At 41.3% G+C, this 24,260-nt stretch overlaps 3 protein-coding genes across 8 annotated transcripts in view; all 3 read right to left on the reverse strand.

Moving 5' to 3' along the window:
* LOC144039274 (clavesin-2) overlaps nucleotides 1–13,237 on the reverse strand; it is a 28,501-nt gene extending 15,264 nt beyond the window's left edge. For 4 of the 6 annotated variants that reach the window (XR_013289398.1, XR_013289400.1, XR_013289399.1 and 1 more), the window contains exons 1-6: nucleotides 11,396–13,237; nucleotides 9,045–9,494; nucleotides 8,763–8,937; nucleotides 4,299–4,409; nucleotides 3,938–4,188; nucleotides 2,715–3,860 (exon numbers count right to left, since the gene is read on the reverse strand). Coding sequence is in view for 1 of the 6 variants with exons in the window: in XM_077552452.1 (XP_077408578.1) it covers nucleotides 3,767–3,860; nucleotides 3,938–4,188; nucleotides 4,299–4,409; nucleotides 8,763–8,937; nucleotides 9,045–9,433 (1,020 nt within the window). In the remaining 5 variants the exon portion in view is untranslated. Of the gene's footprint in view, nucleotides 1–35; nucleotides 3,861–3,937; nucleotides 4,189–4,298; nucleotides 4,410–8,762; nucleotides 8,938–9,044; nucleotides 9,495–11,225; nucleotides 11,373–11,395 lie in introns of those variants that run through there. The other 2 variants (XR_013289402.1, XM_077552452.1) reach the window with 2 other exon arrangements.
* A 2,392-nt stretch (nucleotides 13,238–15,629) lies between these two features.
* On the reverse strand, nucleotides 15,630–20,429 carry smpdl3a (sphingomyelin phosphodiesterase acid like 3A). The gene is made up of 8 exons (XM_077552439.1): nucleotides 20,258–20,429; nucleotides 19,502–19,715; nucleotides 18,673–18,817; nucleotides 18,496–18,592; nucleotides 18,156–18,319; nucleotides 17,883–18,063; nucleotides 17,016–17,140; nucleotides 15,630–16,884 (listed from the first exon to the last, which is right to left on the reverse strand). Exons 1-8 carry the CDS (start codon nucleotides 20,352–20,354, stop codon nucleotides 16,549–16,551), a joined length of 1,359 nt encoding a protein of 452 aa, XP_077408565.1. The 5' UTR covers nucleotides 20,355–20,429; the 3' UTR covers nucleotides 15,630–16,548.
* A 414-nt stretch (nucleotides 20,430–20,843) lies between these two features.
* LOC144039282 (fatty acid-binding protein, brain) lies at nucleotides 20,844–23,914 on the reverse strand. The gene is made up of 4 exons (XM_077552462.1): nucleotides 23,765–23,914; nucleotides 22,727–22,899; nucleotides 21,205–21,306; nucleotides 20,844–21,047 (listed from the first exon to the last, which is right to left on the reverse strand). Exons 1-4 carry the CDS (start codon nucleotides 23,835–23,837, stop codon nucleotides 20,997–20,999), a joined length of 399 nt encoding a protein of 132 aa, XP_077408588.1. The 5' UTR covers nucleotides 23,838–23,914; the 3' UTR covers nucleotides 20,844–20,996.
* Between the last annotated feature and the right edge of the window lie 346 nt (nucleotides 23,915–24,260).

Genomic DNA, 24,260 nt, shown 5'->3' on the forward strand with positions numbered 1-24,260 from the left:
TATTATTAATAATAATGGAGCCTGTGGCGTGTGAATTCAGATGTGAATACTTTTTGTTTTTATTTCATTTCAAGAGTTTATACAAGTTTTGAGAGAAAGCAGGTTGTTGCACAAATTGGTCTTCCTTAAAAAAGATGTATAACAATTAAGTACACCAAACAATTTAATGTTGGTCAACTTTAATAAGGTAAAAAGAACCATTGAGTGTTCATATTACAAAATAAACTGTAACACTGTTGTTTTTTGTCACTTATTCACAGAAAAAAAGATCATTGATTCATTTGAATAAAACCATAACTCATATAACAACTGAGTCAAATATTTTTTGAGCAATCACATATATGAACTACTCTTTTTTTTTTTATGAAACAAGTCCGCAGGTTTGTAGTTTTTAGACTTTTGAACAATTACAATAAATACTATTACCGTTATACTGTATACAACTCTAGTAAAATTGGCTAAAAGCATTTTGTTGCTGCCAGCATGCCACTATTTCCACAATTACTCAACTGCAGATTGGAAACGGACCTTTTTGTGTGTGTACAATTTGTATTTTGGGGGGGAAATTATTACAATTTGTATCAATTGTAAAAAAGTGGAGTCTTAAGTGGCGTAGCTGCGGCATGGACCATAAACACTATTGTGTTAGATTCCTAGCTAGGTGCTGCTCTTTTGGTTAGCAATAAAAGTTAGTCTTGAAATGTCTTCATTATTAGATGTAAAAAAAAAAAATTAAAATTGAGGCAGTGTGTGACAAAGTGTGTCAACCTTTATTTGTATATGTCGGCAAAATGGAGGAATTTTTTTTCAATCACACTCAAACGCGGCGCTAACGAAACCTCACTGAACGTCGATTTGCTTTGATCTGATGTGAACTCGTCTGTAGTAGTGAACGCGAATGTGAATGGTCGTTCGTCTAAACGTGTCCCGCGATTGGCCGGCGACCAGTTTGGGGCGTATCACCTCTCGCTCAAAGTCAGCTGGGATAGACTCCAACTCATTCGCGACCTCAGTGAGGACAAGCGGATGGACAAAAATAAAGCGTCATTCTAAATCCTTAAAGCTCAAAACACTTCAGGATGATTAAAAAATAAAAATAAATACATTTCATGTTTGTTGACTTTGGCTGAGCTAAACAAACATTATGTCAGTGTAGAATATTAATAATCATAATAATAACACGTAATGGCCGCATGCAGCTTTTACATCATCATCAATACAAAATTATATATGACACACAGTGAATAATAATAACTGCAATAGCTCATAATGACACAAATATCATTATGACAGTTGGTCCCTGCCGGCCACTTCATTAGGTATACTGTTTGGTGGCATCCAATACAAAAATATTAACGCTGACTTTTGATTGACATTGTCAGAGAGCTATTCATGGAAGAATAGCTTTAGCATTATTATTGTTGTGCTTGTAAAATTACACTACATTAGTATAATAATATTTTCTTTGTTTTTACAGATGTCAATCACAAGTGAGCATTATTATCTCTGTCATAGTCAAATACATGTACAAGAGTGTGAAATATGCTAGTGTCTAGTAACAATCACAATTACGATTTTTTTCCCCCCGGTGAATGTGGAAGACAAAAAAAAATAATCATTACAGATTTAGGTTTGTTTTGCCTCCAAAATCGTTCTTGTTCTACAGCCACAAAGCGACCCATTTATAAAGGAAGAAGAGCAAAATAGCTGCCTACATCGCTGGTTTGCTGCAGCAAATGTTTAAAAAAAAAAAGAATACATTTTGAATAATACTGTCAATGGACAACGTCACAGAGAACATTCGAAACGCCGAACTATTCAGATGATTGTTGTTACATTTCTTAAAATAAGCAAACACTTGTGTCAAATACTGCACGTGAATAAATAAAGTCACTGTGAGGTGATAAAGTATTTCCATTTGTGATAAAAGTGTGTCTTACCTACATACATTATTTAATTTTCATTCGTTTAGGGTGAAAAATTATGAAACTCAACTCCGGTATTTCTGTTGAATGTGATATGAAAAAATAATTTGTAAATGTGAATGCAAGACCAAAAAAAGCAACATTTAAATATGCCGTTAGTTTTCACCGTGTAAATGATGCGTTGCATTGCGGAAATATCAAAAATGCCCGGATGTTCAGAATTGTCTATATTAGGAATACACCCAGGCATGTTTAGCATTTCCGGTATTTATGATGTTCGAGGAGTAGGCCTACATAACATTTCCCTTGTAGATTTGGATTTTCTTGCTTAGCGAACTTAGCATTGTATAGCTAGCATGTGCCACGGTACATACACTAGCATTTGAGCCTGGATTAAAACGATAAAGAATTCATGAATAAGATGATGTTATGATGTTGTACAGGAGTGTGTTCTACGTTTTAGTTTCTTTTAGCGTCACAGGACTAACTAGCTTTAGTGCAAATGCTAACAGAAGAAAAACATACAATGTCAGTTGGATCCTAATTACTATTAATAATGACTTGTTAATGTCTCGTCTATGTTGTTAATGACTTAGTAATGAATCATTGTTGATATTATAAACACTTCCTGGTCACATTTCAGCCATGTGTAGGGTTGCCAACTCCCTTTATGTATTATCTATTTAACGTACTTGTCAATCTACTTTTATTTTCCATACAACACAGATATTCATTGCACATTCCCATATTAACCTTGATCGGGGGGTTAAAGAATCATTCTTTACATACCATATCTATCGCTGGCGTTGCCTGGTGGACAACGATTTTTTTTGTCTGGGGCTCCCCAAGTTTAGTTGTGCGTTGTACAGCATTCCGCATGTGTCCTGCACGGCTGCACCACTGGAAGCATTATTGGGGCCAGTCAGTCCACCATCGGGGCTATTGTAAAAGTGCGCTAGCATACGGTACAGTGCGCTTGATAGATATTTTCTCACACTTTCTCGACCCGTGTGTTTTGCATCCCAGTCCTCTCTGTATTTTTACAATTGTTTTGCCTTTATTCGGAGGAGTACTGCCGCTGCGCTGCCGGTCGGATTGAAAGCTATGTACTTCCGCAAACAACATTACGTCGACCAATAAGATGAGCGGATTCTCGTCATACGTGTGAATGAATGTGCTGTCAGCTCATTGGTCACAGAGCGGGAGCTCCTTGGAACTTTACCGTAAGTTCTCACATAAAGGTCACTGTTATTCATTAATTCCATTGACGTTTTACGGACTATTTTTGACTCTCACGGTATTACGGGACAAAGTGCGTCCCTTGACAACTCTATTCGGGACGCGTACTTATAGGTCTAAATACGGAACGATTCCGTATTTCAAGGGACGGTTGGCAACCCTAGCAATGTGACACCTGCTTGAGGTTTTTATCGTCTGAAATAAAAATGGAGGCTGATGTTACGCGAAATGTTGATCACAAGCAAATAAAACTTGGTCATTTGTTGTTGTTTTTTCATAAAGGGAGGTTTGCTGGTCTGTCTCGACGGCCATCTTGCTCACCTAGAGCACTTGGGGAAAATCCTGGTACAAAGATGTCGGAAAAGCTCGCGTTCAAATGTCCCATCCCTTGCGTCGCCGATTGGGCGCGGGAATCATTCGAAGACAATCACTCGGAAGCCCGTGTTGGACTTATGTGGACTTGGCACTTGACAAAGAAACACAGGAAGTCCACCAAGGAAGTCGGAAGTGGAGTAAACCTCTTCGAGGAACCCCACACTGAGACGCTTACCGAGGATTTCCGGAAGGTTCCAAGTGGATTTTCTTTTTTTCTTTTTTTTTTTTTAGTCCAGTGAGAGCAGCGGCTGCATGTTGTCTTCATCGCATTTGACCTTGTCAGGTCGCTTAAGGACGCCAGGTTCCACCACCGACTGGGACCTGCAAGGTTAGCAACCATGTTAGCATTACAGCGCTTTTTCTTTCTTTATTTTTATTTTTTTGCCAGTCTGTCTTACCTCTTCATGGTTTTGGGAGAGAGGTCTTTGTCTATGTCTCTATGCAGGTCCTGCACAGACAACGCGTAGGGATCTGGTTCTCCATCAGGTCCCGCGTACGGTTCCGCGTCCTCGTCGTACGCGTGCTCCAGCAGGGCCCTGGCCCAGGTGCCCATGTCGTACGGCGGCATCATCCCGCCCAGTTCCGACGGTAGGATCTCCGGATGCAGCAGCTGGTGGAGGCTGGTCAGGTTGTTGCCATGCATGAAGATCTACGCTCATCACAACAGCAAAAAAAAAAAAAAAAAACATTTAGGAAGGCTACCTAAGCACTGACCAAAACTAGGCAACACTTCAGGGTTGTACGGCGATCTTTACTCACCCGCTTCCTGGTCTTGTCCTTGAGGAAGGGCCTGATGACGGTGTAGAGGGCGTGGATGTACCATGGCTGGTTCACAAAGTGGATTCCTCCAAAGCGGGCGGGAAAACTGTCCTGTGGCCGTAGTGGGGAAACACACAAAAACGCAAGCCATTACTTAATGTTATTATATTGTGCCGACGGAAAAGGGAGAAGTAATGTGCGTGGGTCAGCATTGTCGTCGGATCCAATGAAAACGGTGGTCAAGTTTTATGGCTACAATAACAAACACGAGCTGGAAGTTACAATACGCCCAAGTCAGAAGCCAGAAATGATTTATGTATTGTATATATCCCGTATATAGTTTCATCATTATTCACAAATCTATTTAGAATTGTGAGTAATTTAGTTTTTTTTTTTCAACATGGCCCTGGTTGATATATTTTGCTCTGCTGCCACCTGCTGGCCGTTTGTGTAATAACTACCATTTTCAACCGTTCTTTGCAGTTGAGAGGCTGCATCAAAGCCTTTTGTATACTCTAGCATAAAAAATAAAAAACGTATAAATAAGTCTTTAGGACACTTAAAACATTTAACATAGAACGTATTTATACGTTTTTGGGAGAAAATGAGTTACCAACGAATACTCACAGACTATAGCTACGCTACGTGTATTTGTCGTAAATTTCGGAGTTTTTTTTCGCGCAAATTTGCCACTTTATACAGTGGCAAATTTTGTGAGTTTTTTCTCTGAATATGAACTCCCCCCCCACCCCCTCCCAAAAAAAAAAAATTATATATATATATATATATATATATATATGTGTGGCCCTAATAGACTGTTTTGTTCCAAAGCATTAGGTTAGCCTAGCATGCTACCTGCAAACAAAGAGACCAAATCCATCCAATTACACAATGATTCGATTGAATATGAAAGGATAACCGTGTTTGTTTTTGTTTTTTTTAAATGGCGGTGTACGTACATATGCATATTCTGTGTCCGTCTCACACTCTGCTTGTATCTCACTCTCAGCCTCCTCATCACTCTCAGTATCTTCATCTCTCTCTCTCTCTATCTTTGGCGCTCTCAATTTGCTTCTCTCTGGCTCCGTCTCAATGTCTGCCTCATTGTTATTCGTCTTCGCGGTGCAAAAAAATAGGACGCTATGTCCTTCTTTTTTTTTTTTTTTTTTTTCATTTGGAACTATAGACAGCAATGGAGAGGAATGAGACAGTCTATAAATAGCATTCATTAAGATAAGAAACACGGCCGTATCCTGCCATCAGGCAATTAAGATGACGTCAGCGTACTTGTTGGACAGTGAGAATTGCTTTCAACAAATAAATGATTTGTGTGTGACCTTCCAGTGCTGCTGGATTAGATTATAAATTGTAATCTCAGGAAATCAGGAGGAAATGATCTGAGCTCTATTTTTAAGACTTGATGTTCGAAAGAACAAGTCAGGATGTGGATATTGACAAAAGTATTTTACAGATGGTTCGGCCAGTGGCCATGTTGAATGAATTTTTCAAGTTTCCAGCTGTAGTATTAACCAATACAGCCATATTATTCCAGAATTTTCCTTGCCGTGGTTATAATTGGCTCATTTTAAGGGCGGGGCTATCTCATGTAATCATGGATAATAGCGCCCCAATTCAAACAACTCACGGAAACACAAGATACGAAAAAACCAAATCCCGAAATTCCTGAAGGCTCCTTGGATACGTCCACGTGCTTCCAGCCAGTCAAACTCAAAATCATTTCGATGTCCAAAGGCAATAGGTGGACTTTTCTGAATCTACTGGCTAAAAATAACTTTTGGGATGTTCGCTGCAGGTCAGCGCAAAGCTTGACGGGCATCGAAGGTGACAACATCCAGAAAAATTCTCCCCCCACAAGGCACGAGAACCCAACCAGGTTAAGAACTCATGACTGAATATCAACACAGAAGCTTTTTTTTTCCCACGCAGAGATCCTCGCCACATTAGAGCCGTAACAAAATGAATCCAGTTTTATTATTGACACATAAATCTACACAATAACCTTGTATACTTCATGAAATTTGTTGACAAGGTTATCCTATGGACTTGTCATTCAAAGCAGAGTGAATCTTAATAGCAAAAGTTAAGAATGGGGCGGGGAGCTAATTTAATGCATTTTTTCTTTAAATAATCGGCCGATTAATCGGTAATCAGTATTTTATTTTGGCAAAAATGCCTAAAAAATGCATATTGGTCGGGCCCTAGTCTTAAATGTTTCCCCCAGCTGCATCGCATCTGTGTACTGACATAACCTGTGACCGTCACTTCCTGATACGACGCCATGTCATTTGTTGCCCTCTTCATTATTTTTTAGAGCCATTTTGAATCATCAATTAGCATTTCGCTGTTGCTAAACGTCTCTCGAGCACTTAGCAACGCGGCAGCTGGTTATGCAAAAAGCTCATAAATGGAAGAGCAGCGGAGCGATGCATTAAACATCACACACATAGACGCGCGCGCGCGCGCAACAAAGGCGAGCCCATCTGGAGGAGAGGCCGGAGCAGACAGCCAGGCATTTGGGCCGGTTGCCACGGAAACGATGGGAGGGTGGGACATGTGTAGACGGAGCGGGTGGAAGGAGGAGGACGTCGGGGTACAACAAAGCACATTGCTTCGAGCAAGTGACTCCGTTTTTTAAAATGCAGGTGAACGAATGAACGGGTTAAGTCGCGTGTCATAAGACGTCAGCATCTTTTCTGGTTGCTGAAGACGAATAAAGGGAGAGGTTGGGGTGGGGGGTGAAATGGTGGACAAACCCCCCCAGGGAAAGCTAAACACGAGTTAACCAGACAAGGGTTGTCAGTTTAACATGTATATCTCAACGTATAGCAGCTAGCATGCTAGCATCATTGAGAGCTAATTAAAAAAAATTAAAAACAAGTGGCGCATGCTAATCACGTAGCATTCTCTTCTTTTCAAACAATACAAAGACAAAAATAACTGTTAACTTTAAGCACTTGAATATGTAAAGTGAACATTCCATAGAGGTTTCATTCCCTTTTAGCATTTTTTTTAATCCTTTAACAACGTTGTAATCCTGCGGGATTATGACTGGATTGGGCTGAATCCTAAACACTGTTCACCTGACGCACCTCCCTGGCGGCTATATTATTCATAATAATCATTATTTAAACAAAACGAGGCAAGTGCGTGGGCTGAGTCAGCGCACAAAGCAAAGATGAAGGTATAATAAGAAAATAAGAAGCCCCGTTGGCGGTAGTAACGAGTGGTTAGCGCGTTCGCCTCGCAGTTCAGAGGCCGGATGTTTGAATCCAGGGACGGGGCTCGCCTGTGCGAAGTTCTTATGTTCTCAACATGCTTGTGTAGGTTTTCTAGTTTTTCCCGCTAGAAGGCTAACAGGAGAGCACAGAGAATCCAATCTGGCTGCTGTCAACGCGGAGCAGCAATACACGACTGACTGCGCTGGAGATCCCAAGGCAGGTGGCCTACATGCTCTTGAATTCAACACTACGAAAACGACTGACATGCCGCAGCAACGTCACGGTGACCAAAAATAATTGAACTCTTGCTATTCATGGCACCATAACCACAACAATACGCTAACAACATGCTAACTAACGGCCAGTCATGTAACCACCACGCTAACATGCACATTCGACTACCATACCAACACACCGGCATGCTAACTACTGCCGGCCATGTTACCGCCACAATATGCTAACATGTACATCTGACTAACACATCAACACGCTAACACGCTAATTTATGGCGATTATGTTACCACCGCCACAACAATATGCTAACGTGCATTTACCTCATCAACATGGTAACATGCTAACTAACTGCCATTCATTTAGCCACCATAGCAAAAAATATGCTAACATGCTCATTTGACTACCGTATCAACACACTACAATGCTAACTACTATAGCCGGTCCTGTTACCACGATCACCACAATACGCTAACATGATGTACATCTGACTACCACATCATGCTAACTGCGGTCATGTTACCACCACCACAACAATACGCTAACATGTACATTTGACTAACGCACCCACGCGCTAACATGCTAATTACTACCAGTCCTGTTACCACTACCACTACAATACGCTAACATGTACATTCGACTACCGCACCCACGCGCTAACATGCTAATTACTCCCAGTCCTGTTACCACCACCACTACCACCACAATACGCTAACATGTACATTTGTCTAGCACATCAAACCACTAGCATGTTAACTACTACTGCTGCTCCTAGTTACCACCACCACAACAATACGCCAGCATGTACATTTGACTATCACATCCACGCGCTAACATGCTAACTACTACCGGTCCTGTTAACCCAACCACAACAATACGCTAACATGTACATTTGACTACCACATCAACATGCTAACAGGCTAAATGCTGCCACTATAGCAACATGCTAACCTGTAAAATGACTTCTTGAATCTAACCCTAACCATAGCCTCACCTGCAGCCCCTCGATGGCGAGCCTGAGCATGCTGGGCGTGAGCTTGGAGGCTTGCTTGAAGGTGAAGTTGCTCCAGTCGATGACCAGGATGAAACCGTTCACCTGCAGCTCGGCGTCCTCGATCATGGACTCCAGAGACAGCAGGATGGACCTCAGGATGTCCACAAACATGTACCTGGCAACGTAATCACATCAACAACTTTGTGGTCGCCATACCGACAAAATGACAAAAACCCTCAACAGGGGCTCAAGTACATGGTACCCCAGTAACCCCATTTGTACCTGCTCTGGTCCCAGTTGGCCGCGAAAAGGAGTAGAATCTTCCTCCCGTGTCGGTCCAGGTTGGCGAGCACGCCAGGGAATCCGTCCTTGAGCGCCTGCTTAATTCCGGGGTCGGTGGGCTTCAGGTTCTTGAACATGTCCAGGTTCTGCTGCCTGTACTCAAAGTACTGGGCCAGCAGTCTGAAGGCCTCAAAGTGGTTGAACTTCCTGGCCCGCAGGAACCTGAGGATGAAGGCGTCGTCCGTGCGCAGGAAGCCGATGTCCGGCCGCGTGATGATCATGTCCCGCACTTCCTGGATGTCCTGGTGGAGCGTCTCCGGGTTTTCCTTCAGCTCCGCTTTGGCCTTCTCCAGGGTGGCCGCCGACAGGCCGGCCTGCAGGTGAGTCATCTCGGTAGGAGCCAGGTTCCGATGTTCCCTCACAGAGACTCTTCTTCTTCTTCTTCAAGGCCTGCAAGGCATAGCAAATTGTTTTGTAGAGTTTAGAATGAGGTCAGAAGCCACAAGATGGCAGAAAAGCACTATTTTTGTCTAAAAGAAACTCCTCCAGCACTTGCACATACAGTAGTTATTTGGCATGAAGATGCCACAAGATGGTGTCAAAGCACTATTTTTGTCTAAACTAAACGCCTTGACTCACTTCAAATTAGCTGCTTGGCACAACAAAAATGCAGCAAAGCACTGCTTTTATTTAAAATAGGTTCCTCGACTTACTTCAACACAGCTCCTTTGCACCAAGATGGCAGCAAAGCACTATTTCTGTACAAATGAAACTCCTCCAGTCAACAGTTTATTTGCACCAAGATGCAGCAAAGCACTACTTTTGTCTGAATAAAACTCTAAGTCACTTTAACACAGTTCCTTGGCACCAAGATGCTACAAGATGGCGGCAAAAAACTATTATTGTCAAAATGAAATTCCTCAAGTCGCTTTAACACAGTTTCTTGGCACCAAGATGGCGGCAAAGCACTATTTCTGTCCAAATTAAACTCCTAGTCATTTCAACACTTCCCCTCTGCACCAAGTTAGCGTCAAAGCACTACTTTTGTCTAAATAAAACCCCGTTAATTCACGGTTTCTTGGCACCAAGATGCTACAAGATGGCAGCAAAAAACTATTATTGTCAAAATGAAATTCCTCAAGTCACTTTGACAGTTTCTTGACACCAAGATGGCGGCCAAGCACCACCTTTTTTGTCAGAATGAAACTCCTCTAGTTACTTAAACACAATTCTTTGGCACCAAGATGGCAGCAAAGCACAATTTCTGTCCAAATTAAACTACTAGCCATTTCAACACTTCCCCTTTGCACCAAGGTAGCGTCAAAGCACTACTTTTGTCTAAATAAAACTACGTTAATTCACGGTTTCTTGGCACCAAGATGCTACAAGATGGTGGCAAAAAACTATTATTGTCAAAATGAAATTCCTCAAGTCACTTTAACACAGTTTCTTGGCACCAAGATGGCGGCCAAGCACCACCTTTTTGTCAGAATGAAACTCCTCTAGTTACTTAAACACAATTCTTTGGCACCAAGATGGCAGCAAAGCACTATTTCTGTCCAAATTAAACTCCTAGTCATTTCAACACTTCCCCTTTGCACCAAGGTAGCATCAAAGCACTACTTTTGTCTAAATAAAACTACGTTAATTCACGGTTTCTTGGCACCAAGATGCTACAAGATGGCAGCAAAAAACTATTATTGTCAAAATGAAATTCCTCAAGTCACTTTGACAGTTTCTTGACACCAAGATGGCGGCCAAGCACCACCTTTTTGTCAGAATGAAACTCCTCTAGTTACTTAAACACAATTCTTTGGCAACAAGATGGCAGCAAAGCACAATTTCTGTCCAAATTAAACTCCTAGCCATTTCAACACTTCCCCTCTGCACCAAGGTAGCGTCAAAGCACTACTTTTGTCTAAATAAAACTATGTTAATTCACGGTTTCTTGGCACCAAGATGCCACAAGATGGCGGCAAAGCACTATTGCGACCAAATGAAACTACTCAAGTCACCTCAACAGTTCCTTGGGATCAAGATGCCACAAGATGGCGACAAAGTACAAAATACTTTCACTTCCTGAGCCAAAGCACAAAACGGGTCAGTTTTTAGCAAATAATGGAGGATGGCTTCCACAAAAAAAAAAAAAAAAATCCACAAATAGGCAAATTTGCGACCTACTTTTAGACAAGAGCATTCAGTGCTTTGTAGACCAACAGGAAGATCCCTTCAAATCCATTCTTTGACTCAAGAACGTGTGCCGGCTACAGCCAAACATTTCCGAGATGCCATCAGAACCATACGTGAGCGTGTGCATGTGTGCGTGTGAAGGCGGGAGATGACGGCATCACCTTCTCCCCCACGGAGGAGGCCAAGCAAGCAATGCGGCACCAGGCTGCAGCACCTGCTACCAGCTACATCACCGACACCCTCAGCTTCTCCATGCTGCTGCTGCTGCCTCTCCTTCCTCCCTCCACCTCCTCCTCCTCCTCCTCCTCCTCCTGTACTTCAAATCATCCAAGTTGTTCGATCCATTTGCACAGGTGGGTCCGGTAGGCGGGTTCTCTCCGGTTCTGTTGTGCAGCTGGGGAGGCTTTAGGGTGGGGTGCGACACCGGGATTAGCGTCCGTGGGTCTGCGCCGCTGCCGTCTGTTTCGCAGCCAGCGTGAGTGACAACAAGCTGGGCCGGTGGGGGGAGGAGGAGGAGGATGAGGACGGTGGAAGGAGGGAGGAGGATGTGGAGATGGAGGAGGAGAGGGAGCATGTGCAGGACAAAAGGAAGCAAATAATGAGCGATGAGGAGGACGGTGGTAGACTTGTGGCCTCAGGCAAAATGTCAACATCAGGTTTGTGTGTGTGTGCGTGTGTGTGTGCGTGTGATATTTTTGCTGCCTTTGTTTCACTCTTTTCTCTGCCCAAATGCTATTAAAAAAATAAATAAAAGCAATAATTTAATTTACGACAACACTACACATCCAAAAGCCTACACCTTTAGAATGCCTTGTCATATTGAAATGACACATTTACTGCTTAATTTCAGCGCTGAAATCTTGGGGTCCCATGGGAGTTAGTGAGGGGTGGGGGCACCTGCAGCTGTGATTGGCTACTAATTGAGCCAATCAAACTAACTGCAAAAAAAATTAATTGTTAGGGTGCGCCTGACACATGCTAGGATGTAAAATTGATTGTTTATGACGCCATCAAGAGGCGGACACGGTGAATGACAATCTTAAAGACAGAGTAGCGCCACTTGCTGGTGACTTTTAGGCAGAGTTGGTCATTCTGTCGTGCTGTTGGAATGTATCCCATGATGCCTTGCGCTGATACCGAAAAAAAATGATGCTTTTGTTTTCCCAGGGTATCGTTTGATTTTTGGCACGAGACAAATTCATGAGATGTGGTACTAAAATAAAAGTAAAGTAGTAAAGTAAAAATTAAATAACTTTTTTGGTATTTTTTTTTCAGTGAAATATACCCTACATTACAAGGAAGAGGAAAGCCGGCGAGAAGCTAGTCACTAGCACGTTTTTTAAAAGATTAAATACTTTTACAAATGTCAAATGTATATATTTATGCAACCAACTGCCGAAGCGGAAGTACCAAAATAAAAGCTTGAGGGGAAAAAAATAAAAAAATCTTATGCAGAACAAATTTGAGTCTGCGACGTAGCATATAGTCACAAATCACAAACAACTTTGGATAACGTGTATTTGCAGAGTTTTTGGAGTGTTTCGTGTCAATGTTATGAAGAAGAGTTTTATGAAGAGAGACCTGTGGGTGTCGCCATCGCTCTGGAATGGAGCGTCGCTGCCTTTAGAGCGTACGTGGAAGCTTCCGCTTCTCCCTGCCCGAAGTTTTTTTTTTTTTAATGGTTCAACAGACACAACCCGGGTTGGTTTACAATAAAAAATCAACAGTTTTAAGATTTACCCACAACCCTAGTGAGGATAAATGGTAAAAAGAACAATTATTTAAATATATTTAACATTGAACATGCGACATTTAATATTTGGAGTAAAAAGTATTCAAGGTCACAAATATTGTTTTAAATGTACAGAAAAGAAACTTTAAAAAAAAAAATCACACCATTTTTAAACTGTTTAAAAATTTGAAAAAATTCAGCTGTTATTTGATGATATACGAATATAAAAGATAGAAATATAAAGGAACGACTTTAGCTGCCCGACCACCCCCAAAACTCCCCCCTCCCGCCTTTATGTGGGGGTAAACCCAGTGACCTGCAGACAGGGAATGGGCAGGTCATGATGGAACGATGGAGGCAGAGGAGAAGATGGATGGAGTGATTGAAGAAGAGGGATTAATAGGGAAGCTTCACCTCCGACCCCTCGCCGAGGGTGGCAAGCTGGCTGTCCCACTTCAAACGAGCGCACACACACAACACTCAAGTTCAATTACAGCTTTCTTTTTTTTTTTTTCCCTCCTTTTTGCGCCATCTTTACTCTTTTGTGCTCATGTCTGCATCAAACCACAACATTGGTGCACCTTCCTAAGCAGAATCTCTCCGGTAAAAAGACACAATTAAGGCCGACATTGTGCGTTTTTTTTGCGCTGCCGTGGCTGCTTTAGAGCGCCTCGTTGTTGCAGTGTAAGCGAAACGCAAATTCCAGTATACGAGTTAGGGTGTGCCTAATGAAGTGTCTGGTGAGTAAGTTCACTTCAGGGAACAAACGTTGGCAAGGATGCGTGACTGCGGAGTAACGTGCAAGCTGATTGGCCGAGTGTTTGCACTATGGAGGGGGGTGGGGCTTGCCATGCCCATTCAGACTTAGAGGGTTAGTGGTTCAAACTCAATCATAAACAAACACACGTACGCACACACTCACGCACACACATACTGTTGATAAAGGAGTCCATTCAAGGTGGCTGACAAACGACAAATGAAGCATGAGACAAAAAAAAAAAAGAGAGAGTGAGCGAGAGAGCCCCCACCCACCCGTCCCCCCAGTCCGAGTCAGTCTCCATTATAGAGTGTGTGAGACTTGGCGGGAGGGTAATATCTCACGGGAGTCCCAAATGAAAAGAGCTCTATGAGCATGATGTTCGCTCCCTCCTCCCGTGCTTGAAAAACTTTACATTTTTGGCAACTGTCTTTGTGCGTGGCGACAATAGAAAATATGTCAGCGGGAACGGAAAGCACGCAAAGTGAACGCACACAAACGTGAATTGAACACGACACCAACACACAATGGAGAGGATTTCAACAAAAGAGCAAACGAAGGATTCCACTAGAGGGCGATGTGAAAATGGATGGATAGGTAATTAACATGTCCATTTGTAGTTCTAATGAAATTTTTTTTACTCGTTAATTATTGTAAGCATAAATTTAGTAATAAAAAAAAAAAGTCCAAGGAATAAATTTTTAAACTTTTTTTTTAACAAACTATTTTAAAAATAAGTATATGTTAGAATTGTGGATTGATAAAAACATGACATGACAAATTTGTCGCCGTCGCAGTGTAACAGACAACAAAAAAAGGGATTAGCTTTAGCGTGTGACTAGCTAAATTACGAGTCTGAAAATTTTACAGCACTGACAACATTAATCGCTAATCTCGCTAAGCGGTGACTAAACAAAAAGAGCTTTTACCAAAAGGGATTAGCCTCATGCTAGAAGGACGAGGTTAGCCCAGGTCGGGCAAACCAACCAAATATTGATAAATGTTTCACATACAAACAAAAACAATGTCAAAAGTTGACCATGATGTCACCTGGGGTCAACCTCGAGACCCCTACATTTCCTATGATACCAAATTCAAAACTTTGTGGACATTTATCCGGTCTGGGGGCGATTAATTAACTTTATATATCAAATTGAGTTTATTGCTCATAACAATTTTTTTTTTAGGAAACGAGATTTTATCAGAATCGTCTTATGAATGATGTTTGTGATCTATTTTGTGGTTGGAAATGGACTCTGTAGAACTTCTTTCCCCTGAAAAAGTGGCCACAGAAAGCGAGAAGAGAGACAAGCTTTGTTTGCACACAACAGCGCTTCGCTGATGTTACCGTGGCGACAGCCGCCCCGACAACAGGCCGGGCTCACCCGCCAGTATGCCGTTACCACGGTTACGCCCCCGACCAAGCCAGCTAAGGGATTGAAGGATTTGGGGGGTGTAAACTGGGGGGTAAAGAGGTGAGTTTCTCACCATTCATCATTCATCTTAACTTCTTTTTTTTCTTCTTCTGACACTTTCTGGACATTCTTTTCGGTCTTTTTTTTGGGGGGGGGACGTTACACATGAAGCGAGCGGATGTTTCAAAGCGGGGGACTGTCAATGTTGGGGGTTGGGGAGGTAAGAGGAGCGAGGGGGAGCACACAATAGCGCTGGAATGGGGCTGAGAGCATTCAAAGAAGTTGGCAGGGGGCGAAAGGGGGATAACGGTGAGGCAAGTCAAATGAGGTCAGTAGCCGACCCCCCCCCCCCCCCCCAAACCCCTCATTCGCTTTTAAGATTTTAACAAACGCAACATTATTTTCCCTTCCTGCTAACGTGTTAGCATGTAAATGCTTTAGTGAACATTAGCCCAATAGCATTGAAATTGTAAACAAAACAAAAAAAAAAGTTTGTATTTCATTTCAACTTTAAGTACAAACATTGGGACAAATAGAATTGAATGCAAAATCATTAACAGAAAAACAATGAGGTCATGCTTAGCATGACAACAAACTGAATCAACAGAGCCGTTAGCATTAGCTAAATAGCATTAGCTAAATAGCATTGACAACTTGTACCTTGTTCAGACATAAAGCAAAAAAAAAAAAAAAACATCTAAGATGATAGTATGACAAAAAAAAATAAAAATAAATCATAGCATGCCGATAGACTGATTCAACTTAGTCGTTAGCATTAGCTTAATAGCATTCATTATCAACGTCAAAGATTATCTTCCAAGATCGAAGGCAAAATTCATGAACAGAAAAGCAACGACGTCGTGGCATTAATGAAAGCCATGCCGACAAATTGAGTCGTTAGCAATAGCCTAATAGCATTCATTATCAACGTCAAAGATTTTGGTCTCATTTTAACATTGAATTACAAACAAAACCATACATCTCTATTTTTATTTTTCACAGCAAAACTTTTCAACAATTGGCAGCAATGAGATGTTTTGAGGATCGAGAAAACAAAATGAGGAGATTCTACAACTCTTCTAATCCCTCAGGAAAAAAGTCCCTCATCCACTTTTCCATTCACATCCGTTGTGCAACTCTACGCTTCAGCAATCCTGATTTATGTGATTAGCAATAATCGACAAGCTCTCGCGCCCGTTTTTTCACGTTGCAAGGTTTCGCAAGCTAGCATCATCCTCTAACTATGGGCACTTCAAATTTGCTAGCAATAGCGACAAATGGCCTCCCAAATTTCTTTCTGTACCTCTTTGGGAGACATATTTACCAAATTTGATGTTGCTAAATTGAGAGTTTCCCCCAAAAACATAAAATCCGCGCAATTTTGGTTGTTTTACCATGAAAATACCCCAATCAAAGATGGTTCGTAGCGAGATAGCGACGACGATGTGGCGCCGCCAGACACGTGGAGTAAGAAGTCTGGTCCAGGAAGGACATGGAGCACAATTGGAGGATCTTACACTCGCCCCGACACTGCGGCCTGTTATCGTAGCCCACCGTGTAGTGCGCAAAGTAGAGGTCGAAAGCGCTGCTTTCCGGCAGCAGCCACAAACTCAGAGCCAGTCGGAAAAGACTGACCGGTCGCAGGTCCGGCAGGCCGTAAGCTTCGGTCATTACGTACTCCAGCTTCCAGTTGGCTTGTTGCTGGAGGTTCGCCTCGGTCAGATTGAGGAAGTATTGCCAGATGTCCTTTACGTGAAAATAAATAAATAAATAAATAAAATTTAATGGGATTGGTGTTCAAAATGACAATAAAATGGCAAATTGCATTAAATGTTTTTATAATGATGTGGTGTTGGCAGGGTGGGCGTGGGTTTTACCAAAATGCCAAAGTCTTGTTGGTCGTAGAAATACAATCGCACCCCCGGGTTGTTGGAGTACGGCTCCAAAAAGTCTCTAATGGGCGTCACCGCCGGAGATACAAAGAGAGAATTCACAGGTTCTCCTGGAAAAAAAATTACAAACATGCATCATTATTTAATATATGCATTATCCGTTATTTTACTTTTTCATCATTTCCATTATATATTTTTAACTTAAGGAAAAAAATTATTTGACATTCATTTATATAAACAATAAAAATCTTATATATATTTTATATTTATATTTTTATATAAATTTTCAAAATGTAATTAGAATTTGTTTCTATAAATGATCTCATTTTTGATTTTTGAGTTTGGGATGCCACAAGGCTCAACTACGGCTCCCCTACTTTTCCTTTGATTTCTGGCCACTTCTTTAGGGACACCTGCTAATATTCAATGAAAAACTTAACAGTGAGCGTTACCAACTTACTTTTTATTGTACGCTAGGGCTGTGCAATTAATCAAAATTCAATTACAATTTCAATAATTACGCTCCACAATTACAAAATTGGCGTAATCGTAAAAAAAAAAAAAAAAGATTATTCATGCTAATTTTGAGTTTTTTTAAATGTATATATTTGCACGTTTATTTTAAAATAACTAATTTAATAAATCTTGTTTGGTCCTAAAGAAACTTGCATAATTATAGTGTCTCAAAGAAATTTATTTGTCTTAATATTTTGGACATGTTTAAATATTTTCTTGTTTTGTACCAAAAAACCCAAAATGATTGTCCTAATGGTGATTTCAATTATTACCAAATAAATCGTGATGAATATTTTCTTCATAATCGAGCAGCCCTATGGATGGTTTCATATTCACCTTGCTGGTCTAGGAGCACCATGATGCTGTCTTTGTGCGTGTGTCCGTAGAAATGTCCCGCGATCACATGACTGTAGCGCCGACAGATGTTCACCAGCCTCTCGTTGTGCTCACTCCTGACGGCCGTCACGTTCCGGACGAAGGGCAGAAACCCCAGCGGAATGTGAGAGATTATAAACACCTGCGGCGACATCGTCACATCAATCAGCGGGTCCCAAGTCCCGACCGCCAATCACACTCACCGATAACGATGAATGAATAACAACATGTGACCTTCTCTGTGTTGCTGTCCGCCTTTTTCAGCGTGTCCTCCAGCCACTCGTACTGTCCCGCCGGGTCGCTCATGTTGGCGGTGGCTCGGTTGGGGCCGTAGTAGAGGATGCTGTTGACGCTGACCACTCGTAAGCCGGCTCGAACCAGCTGGGTGTAGAAGCCCCCTGTGGACCCCAGCACATGGGATATCGCCCTCATCAGAAAAACCTGGCGTCCATTTTACAACCAGCATGAAAGGGGTTACCGATATGACCCGACTAAAACCCGACTTCAGATACGACTTGAGTTGTTCCAACTTTGTACTGGGGGGGGGGGGGGGGGGGGGGGCATCATAGGTAACCTTGTGAGAGCGTTTCTAAAGCGTCGTCCTGCAGCCAAGGCTTCCACAGGCGTGCGGCCGCCTTGTAGATGTCGTTTGTGGACGTCGGCATCTGATCCTGACAACAACATACGTCCATTTATTTCCCTTGATATTTCAAACCTGACTTTTGAATAAGAATTTGCCACGTTTGGCTACCTGCGGCCAGTAGTCGTGGTTCCCCACGGCAGGGAAGATGGTGATGTTTGGGAAATGTTGTCGGATGCTTTGCGTCACGTTGCTCAAAACCTCGATCACCATCGACGTGGACAGCTCCATTGCCGGGACGTGAGGTGGACTGTCTCTGTAGTAGTAGTGAGGCAACATCATAAAAAAATAAAATAAAATCTTGAAATATAGGCTTTAATTAACTCATTCACTGCCATAAATTCATAAAAATAAAAATAAAAATAAAAAGATTATCAAAAATTAGTGGCAAGAAAATGTACAATAAAAAATCAAGGTTTTCATACTCTTGTAAACATAAGTAGGGAAAAAAAAATTAAACTAATACAAATTGTTAAAATGAAATTTTGACGTTTATAGCAGTCAATGGCAGTGAATGAATTAAAAATAAAAAAAATTCGGGGCGTCAGGCGATTAAAGTTTTTAATCGTAATTAATCACATGACTTCACTAGTTAACTCGCGATTAATCACAAATTTCATATCCGTTCTAAATGTACAATAAAAAACAATCTAGGTTTTCATACTGTTGTTAACAAAAGTGGGATAAAAATGTTAAACTAACAGAAATAGTTCAAATGAATTTTTGACGTTTATAGCCGTCAATGGCAGTGAATGAGTTAATAGTTGAAATCATCTAACCCAATAGTGCAAAGAGCAATTTGTCAAGTTAGGCAATGACGAAAACGAAAAAAGTGCACTGTCATTATTGACCTAACTCAACTTTCTGCTTCAAACTTCCTGTTCTGAAAGCTTCTGCAGTGAAAATTGTCACAAAAGGAAGAAAACAAAGTTTACAGTACCCGGTCCAAATAATGAAGTCGTTTGGTTGTACGAGGCCCCTCATGTGTATCAAGGCCGACTGGATCAGGCTGTAGGGCGAGTCACACAAAAAGTCCCCAAACGGACCGGCACCGGTGGCCGGTTCCCCTTTGGAGGAGAAACACACCTTGGTGGGGTCCGGTGCCAGGTGGTAGGTGGGGTCCAAATGAAGGTCGCTGATGTGCCAGAACCTTCCTGGTATAGGAACGATTGATCAAAACCAAAACTGCACTTAAACGTGACATTTACGGGGGCAAAAAACTTCAAAGTCTTTGCTCATGCATAAGACAATATTTGCCTAAAAAATTAACAAAAGCAAACAAATATTAAACAAAAGCAAACAACGCTTTTTCAAAGGTATTAGAGCCATGAGCAATGCAATAAATAAACCTGGAAAGAACAGGAACTTGACCATATTTGGGCATACAATATATACAGTATTGTACACCAACCCACCAGTTAGCTGACAACTACATAAATAACACGAACTCCGCGCAAAAAAACGCTCAATTCAAAACGTGCTTCCGATTCACAAAACAGCCATATGTAGCACACAAATATTTCAAACTTCTTTCGACTGCTAGGCGTCTGTGGAACAATTCGTCGTTATTGAATTGAACTAAACTGCTAATTTGTTCGTTATTGTGACGTGTTTACGTATCAGCCATTATTAATGTTTGCGTACATGTTCAAAGGTCCGGGCGTAAACTTCTCCTTTGGGAGGTCTCGCGACTCACCTGAGTCGCCCGGGTCGGCTCCTCTTCCTTGGGGAGCCGCCTTTAGCCGGCCGGCGGCACACAGTAGGATTATAAAGCAGGACAGTTGAGCCTTCATGACTTTAAAAAGCGACGGTCAAGTATTTACTTGTTTGTTGACGCGTTAAAAAAAAAAACGGAAGTGGCAGTGGACAGTGTCATGTCACGTGACTCAGTGTTTAAAGGACGGGGCGGAGCTTCATTTGATTGACGGGCAACAGGCAGGTCATGTGATTTACAGTTGCAAGCTAGCTCGTGCTGAACTATGTAGATTAACCTGCGTGTTTAAGTCCTTTTTAAACGCCTCCGTTTCCCTTTTTTCTTTTTTTTCTTCTTTTTTTTTAAATTAATACCTTCAATAACCAAATGACTTTTTTTTCTTTTTCTTTTTTACACTTAAGACATATTCGAACAGAGTGGATGGAAGGACATTTCAACTGAAAACCTAAATATATATTTTAATAAAACCGACATCTCAATTACTACTAATGAAACAATCGCAATACAACCATTTGTGATCCACTGATTGCCAATAAATCATGAAAACAGATAAGAAAATAGTCAAAAATGTCTCCTTCTGTGTTTTATTAACCACATTTTCAAAGATGATCAGTCCAATATGTCACAATTTTTTTTTCATATAAAAAAAAGACTTTAAAAAAAAATGTGCAGCTGCTTGAGGAGGAAGACGATGATGAAGAAAACATGCAAACACCGGACTCTATGCCTTCTCGTAGGTGCGGACGGCGTGGATGTCATCGAAGGTCAAGTTCTGGACGAGAAAGAAGAGAAGGTCAACTTTGTAACTTTTTTTGTTGTTGATATTTTCAATCATCTTTCAGATGATACACTGAAAATTGGTGAAAGTCATATTTTTGTTGAGTATGCTATTATTATTATTTTTATTTTAAAAATCAACATCATCTCACCATGACCAGCTTGCCGTCCTTGAGCTCCCTGACGAACTTGGTCTCCTTGCCGTCCCACTTCTGCACGTGGACCAGCTTGTCTCCGTCCATACTCACTGTAGACTGAGCAGGAGATAACCATCATTGAGTTAGCTTAATGCTAACACATAGCAGGAAATGCCATAGGCTGGCTAACGATTATCATCTACTGTGTGTTATAGCGCTTTGGATATTTGAACACAAATGAAGCAACAACACATGAATACAGACAGTTTTACTTTAGTACATGATGTGTGTACTTATTTATTTATTTTTTTTCCATAAGGAGCTGAACCAGTACTAAATTCTGGATTTTATTTTCATATTGCTAAATTACCGAACCTGGTGTTGTGTATGATAGACAGTTAAAATGAAATATATATATATATTTTTTTTACTTTTGTACCAAAGACTGAACTTATTATTATTATTTTAACTTTTAACTTAGTAAAAGTGTTGAATCAATACTTATAGAAAAGTCATTTTTAAAATAAAGTATTTTTTCATTGTGCCAAGTCATCAAACCGGTACTGTATAAAATTGACAGTAAAAAATAAAATAAAAATTATACTCTGTTAAGAAATTGTACTTTTAGCTAAGAAATGGTTGTATTTTTTCATTGTGCAGTTACAAAAACTGGTATTGTGCAGTATAAAAGCTAGACCAAAACTGTATTTTTACTTTTGTACTTTTGTAAAGTCTGTACTTTTTTTTTTTTTTTTTTACTGTTATAGAGTAAAGAAGTTGAATATTTGTACTTTTAACAAAATATATGTATCTTTTTTTTGTGTGTCAAATCACAAATCAGTTTTAGTTTTTCCTTTTTTACTTCAGTACACTTTAGAATCTATACTTCTTTTTTTCTTTTTTTTTTACTTTCACAAAGTAATTTAATCAGTACTTATTTTTTGACCAAAGTCTTTTTTAAACTCAATTACACAGTAAATTTCGTAGAGTAAATTTTACTCCAAAAAAAAAAAAAGACTATATTCAGTGCCAGTCTAAACTGAGTAAAATGTACACTCGGAAGAGAGTAAAATATTATATAAAATTGGAAAAAATAAATAAAATAAAATCACTCAAGGGTTTAGGAACAATCCCACAAGCTTCAGCATGGCAGACGGCCACAATCACTTGAGCTATGCCACGCCTCCTGTTGGATAACATTGCTGGTGTGTCCAAAAGAGGACCTAAAATGGTCGGAGGTATGAGGATTCCACCTGACACCAGTGATATAAAAACCCACAGTAGGATTGGCCTGGCTCAGCGGGTTGATTGGCCATCTCCCAACCTGAAGGTTCTGCCATCATTCCCCAACCATTGAGTGATTTAAAATATATATATATTTTTTACTCTCTTCCAAGTGTAAAGTTGACTCTAGTTTAGATTGGGACATAATATAGTCGTTTTGGGAGTAAAATTGACTAATCCAAGCTGATATTGCATTTAATTTTTTTTATCAATTTTAACTATAATACAAGTAACTGTACTTGCGTGGTCTTACCTTGCAGTTCCTGTCGTCAGCGGTGGTCTCGTCGAACTCCTCCCCCAGCTTGAAGGAGATCTCGGTGTTCTTGAAGGTGCTCTGCGTGCGGATGGTCACCTTGTCGCCCTCCTGGCTGATGACGACGGTGGGCTTGGTCACGTTGCCCACCTGCCGGGTGGCGAAGCCCACGCCTGGGAGGGAACACACGTCTGTCAGTATGCGCACACTCACAGCCAACAACGAGGCACTCTAAAGTGACCACATCAAGACTGGCTTGTTTTATTTATTTATTTTTTTTTTAAATGACCCCTCCTTGCTCTTCCCCCTTCAACGAGGTTCTTTAAATCAGACATGTTAGCACAAAACCGCATGGTGGCTGTCACGTGAACCCCGCACTACCCCCCCGCCCCCCGAGTCTGATGTTCGTGCATTTGCGGCCAACAACGAGGCGCTCTAAACCGGCCTTGCCCGTGTGACGCCCAGTTGCACATGCTGGCTGGCATATCGGATGGTGTTTTTCCCCCCTCGCTCTTCAACCTTCTCTCCATGATGTTCATGCACTCACAGCCAACAATGAGGCGCTCTAAAGCGGCGGCATCAAATCAGGATTTTTTTTTTTTTATTCCCCCTCCTCATTCTTCTCTCCACACAGGCTGTCACGACCCCCCACAAGCTTTCATCTTTCCTTCATGACATTCGTGCACCCACAGCAGATAACGAGGCACTCTAAAATGGCCAATCCAGCAGACTATACATAGGAGTCTTTGCATGTTTTCTGCAATTATCTTCAAACATTTATAACATATTAGAAACTAATCTCTAAAATTACTTTTAGGCTATTTAAGTCCATGCAGTGTTGTAGTGTGCACGAGTAAAACAATTCAGTACACTAGTAAAATGACAGTCATGTTAGGCTAGTAACGTTTTTTTTTCCCATTACTGTGGCATTTCTGTTACTAGTTACAAGTTACTAGTACAACAACTGCATGCTACTAGTGCATTGCAAAATGTTACTAGTTAACATCCAGAGTTTCACTAGTAGCACAAGTTACTCACCGAGAGCTTTCATGTACTCATCGAAGTTTTCGCTGTCCACCAGCTTCCAAGTGGCGCAGAAGGCGTCGACCATGTTGAAGGTTTTGTGTGCACTGAGCAGGCTGAAGGACTCACAAGAAGCACCAGAGACCCTCTTCAGGGCTCTTATTGGGGGGCTCCATTAGTATGCGAGCAGGTGGGCGGAGCCCGATTCCCCATTGGCTCAGGAGATTTTTTTTTTTTTTTGCCGGGCCATCATTGGCTCAGAAATTTGGGTCATGGTCCGGCTGAACCCACACGACGGAAGAAACCAGATAGATCCAAAAATATAAATGCAGCCATAAAATAAAATAAAATTAAATATAAAAAGTGTTATTTGGCTTTTTGTTGAAAAAACTGCACATGGGGGTCTATTAGTGGGCAGGTGGGCAGAGCCTAGCTCCTCATTGGCTCAGGAGACTTTTTGCCAGGCTGCCATTGGTCCAAAAAAATGGGTCACGGTCCAAGCGAACCCCCA

The sequence above is a fragment of the Vanacampus margaritifer genome, chromosome 19 (assembly GCF_051991255.1).
Source record: "Vanacampus margaritifer isolate UIUO_Vmar chromosome 19, RoL_Vmar_1.0, whole genome shotgun sequence".
Taxonomy (NCBI): Eukaryota; Metazoa; Chordata; class Actinopteri; order Syngnathiformes; family Syngnathidae; genus Vanacampus; species Vanacampus margaritifer.

Excerpts from the sequence above, each read along its gene's own strand:
- smpdl3a (XM_077552439.1), bottom strand. The coding sequence starts at position 20,354 with ATGAAGGCTCAACTGTCCTGCTTTATAATCCTACTGTGTGCCGCCGGC. Across the intron at positions 18,593-18,672 it reads ACCACGACTACTGGCCGCAG|GATCAGATGCCGACGTCCAC; the intron begins GTAGCCAAACGT and ends TGTTGTTGTCAG. Across the intron at positions 16,885-17,015 it reads AACAAGACTTTGGCATTTTG|GACATCTGGCAATACTTCCT; the intron begins GTAAAACCCACG and ends TTTCACGTAAAG.
- LOC144039282 (XM_077552462.1), bottom strand. The coding sequence starts at position 23,837 with ATGGTCGACGCCTTCTGCGCCACTTGGAAGCTGGTGGACAGCGAAAAC. Across the intron at positions 22,900-23,764 it reads TGAGTACATGAAAGCTCTCG|GCGTGGGCTTCGCCACCCGG; the intron begins GTGAGTAACTTG and ends GTTCCCTCCCAG. Across the intron at positions 21,048-21,204 it reads AGGACGGCAAGCTGGTCATG|AACTTGACCTTCGATGACAT; the intron begins GTGAGATGATGT and ends TTTCTCGTCCAG.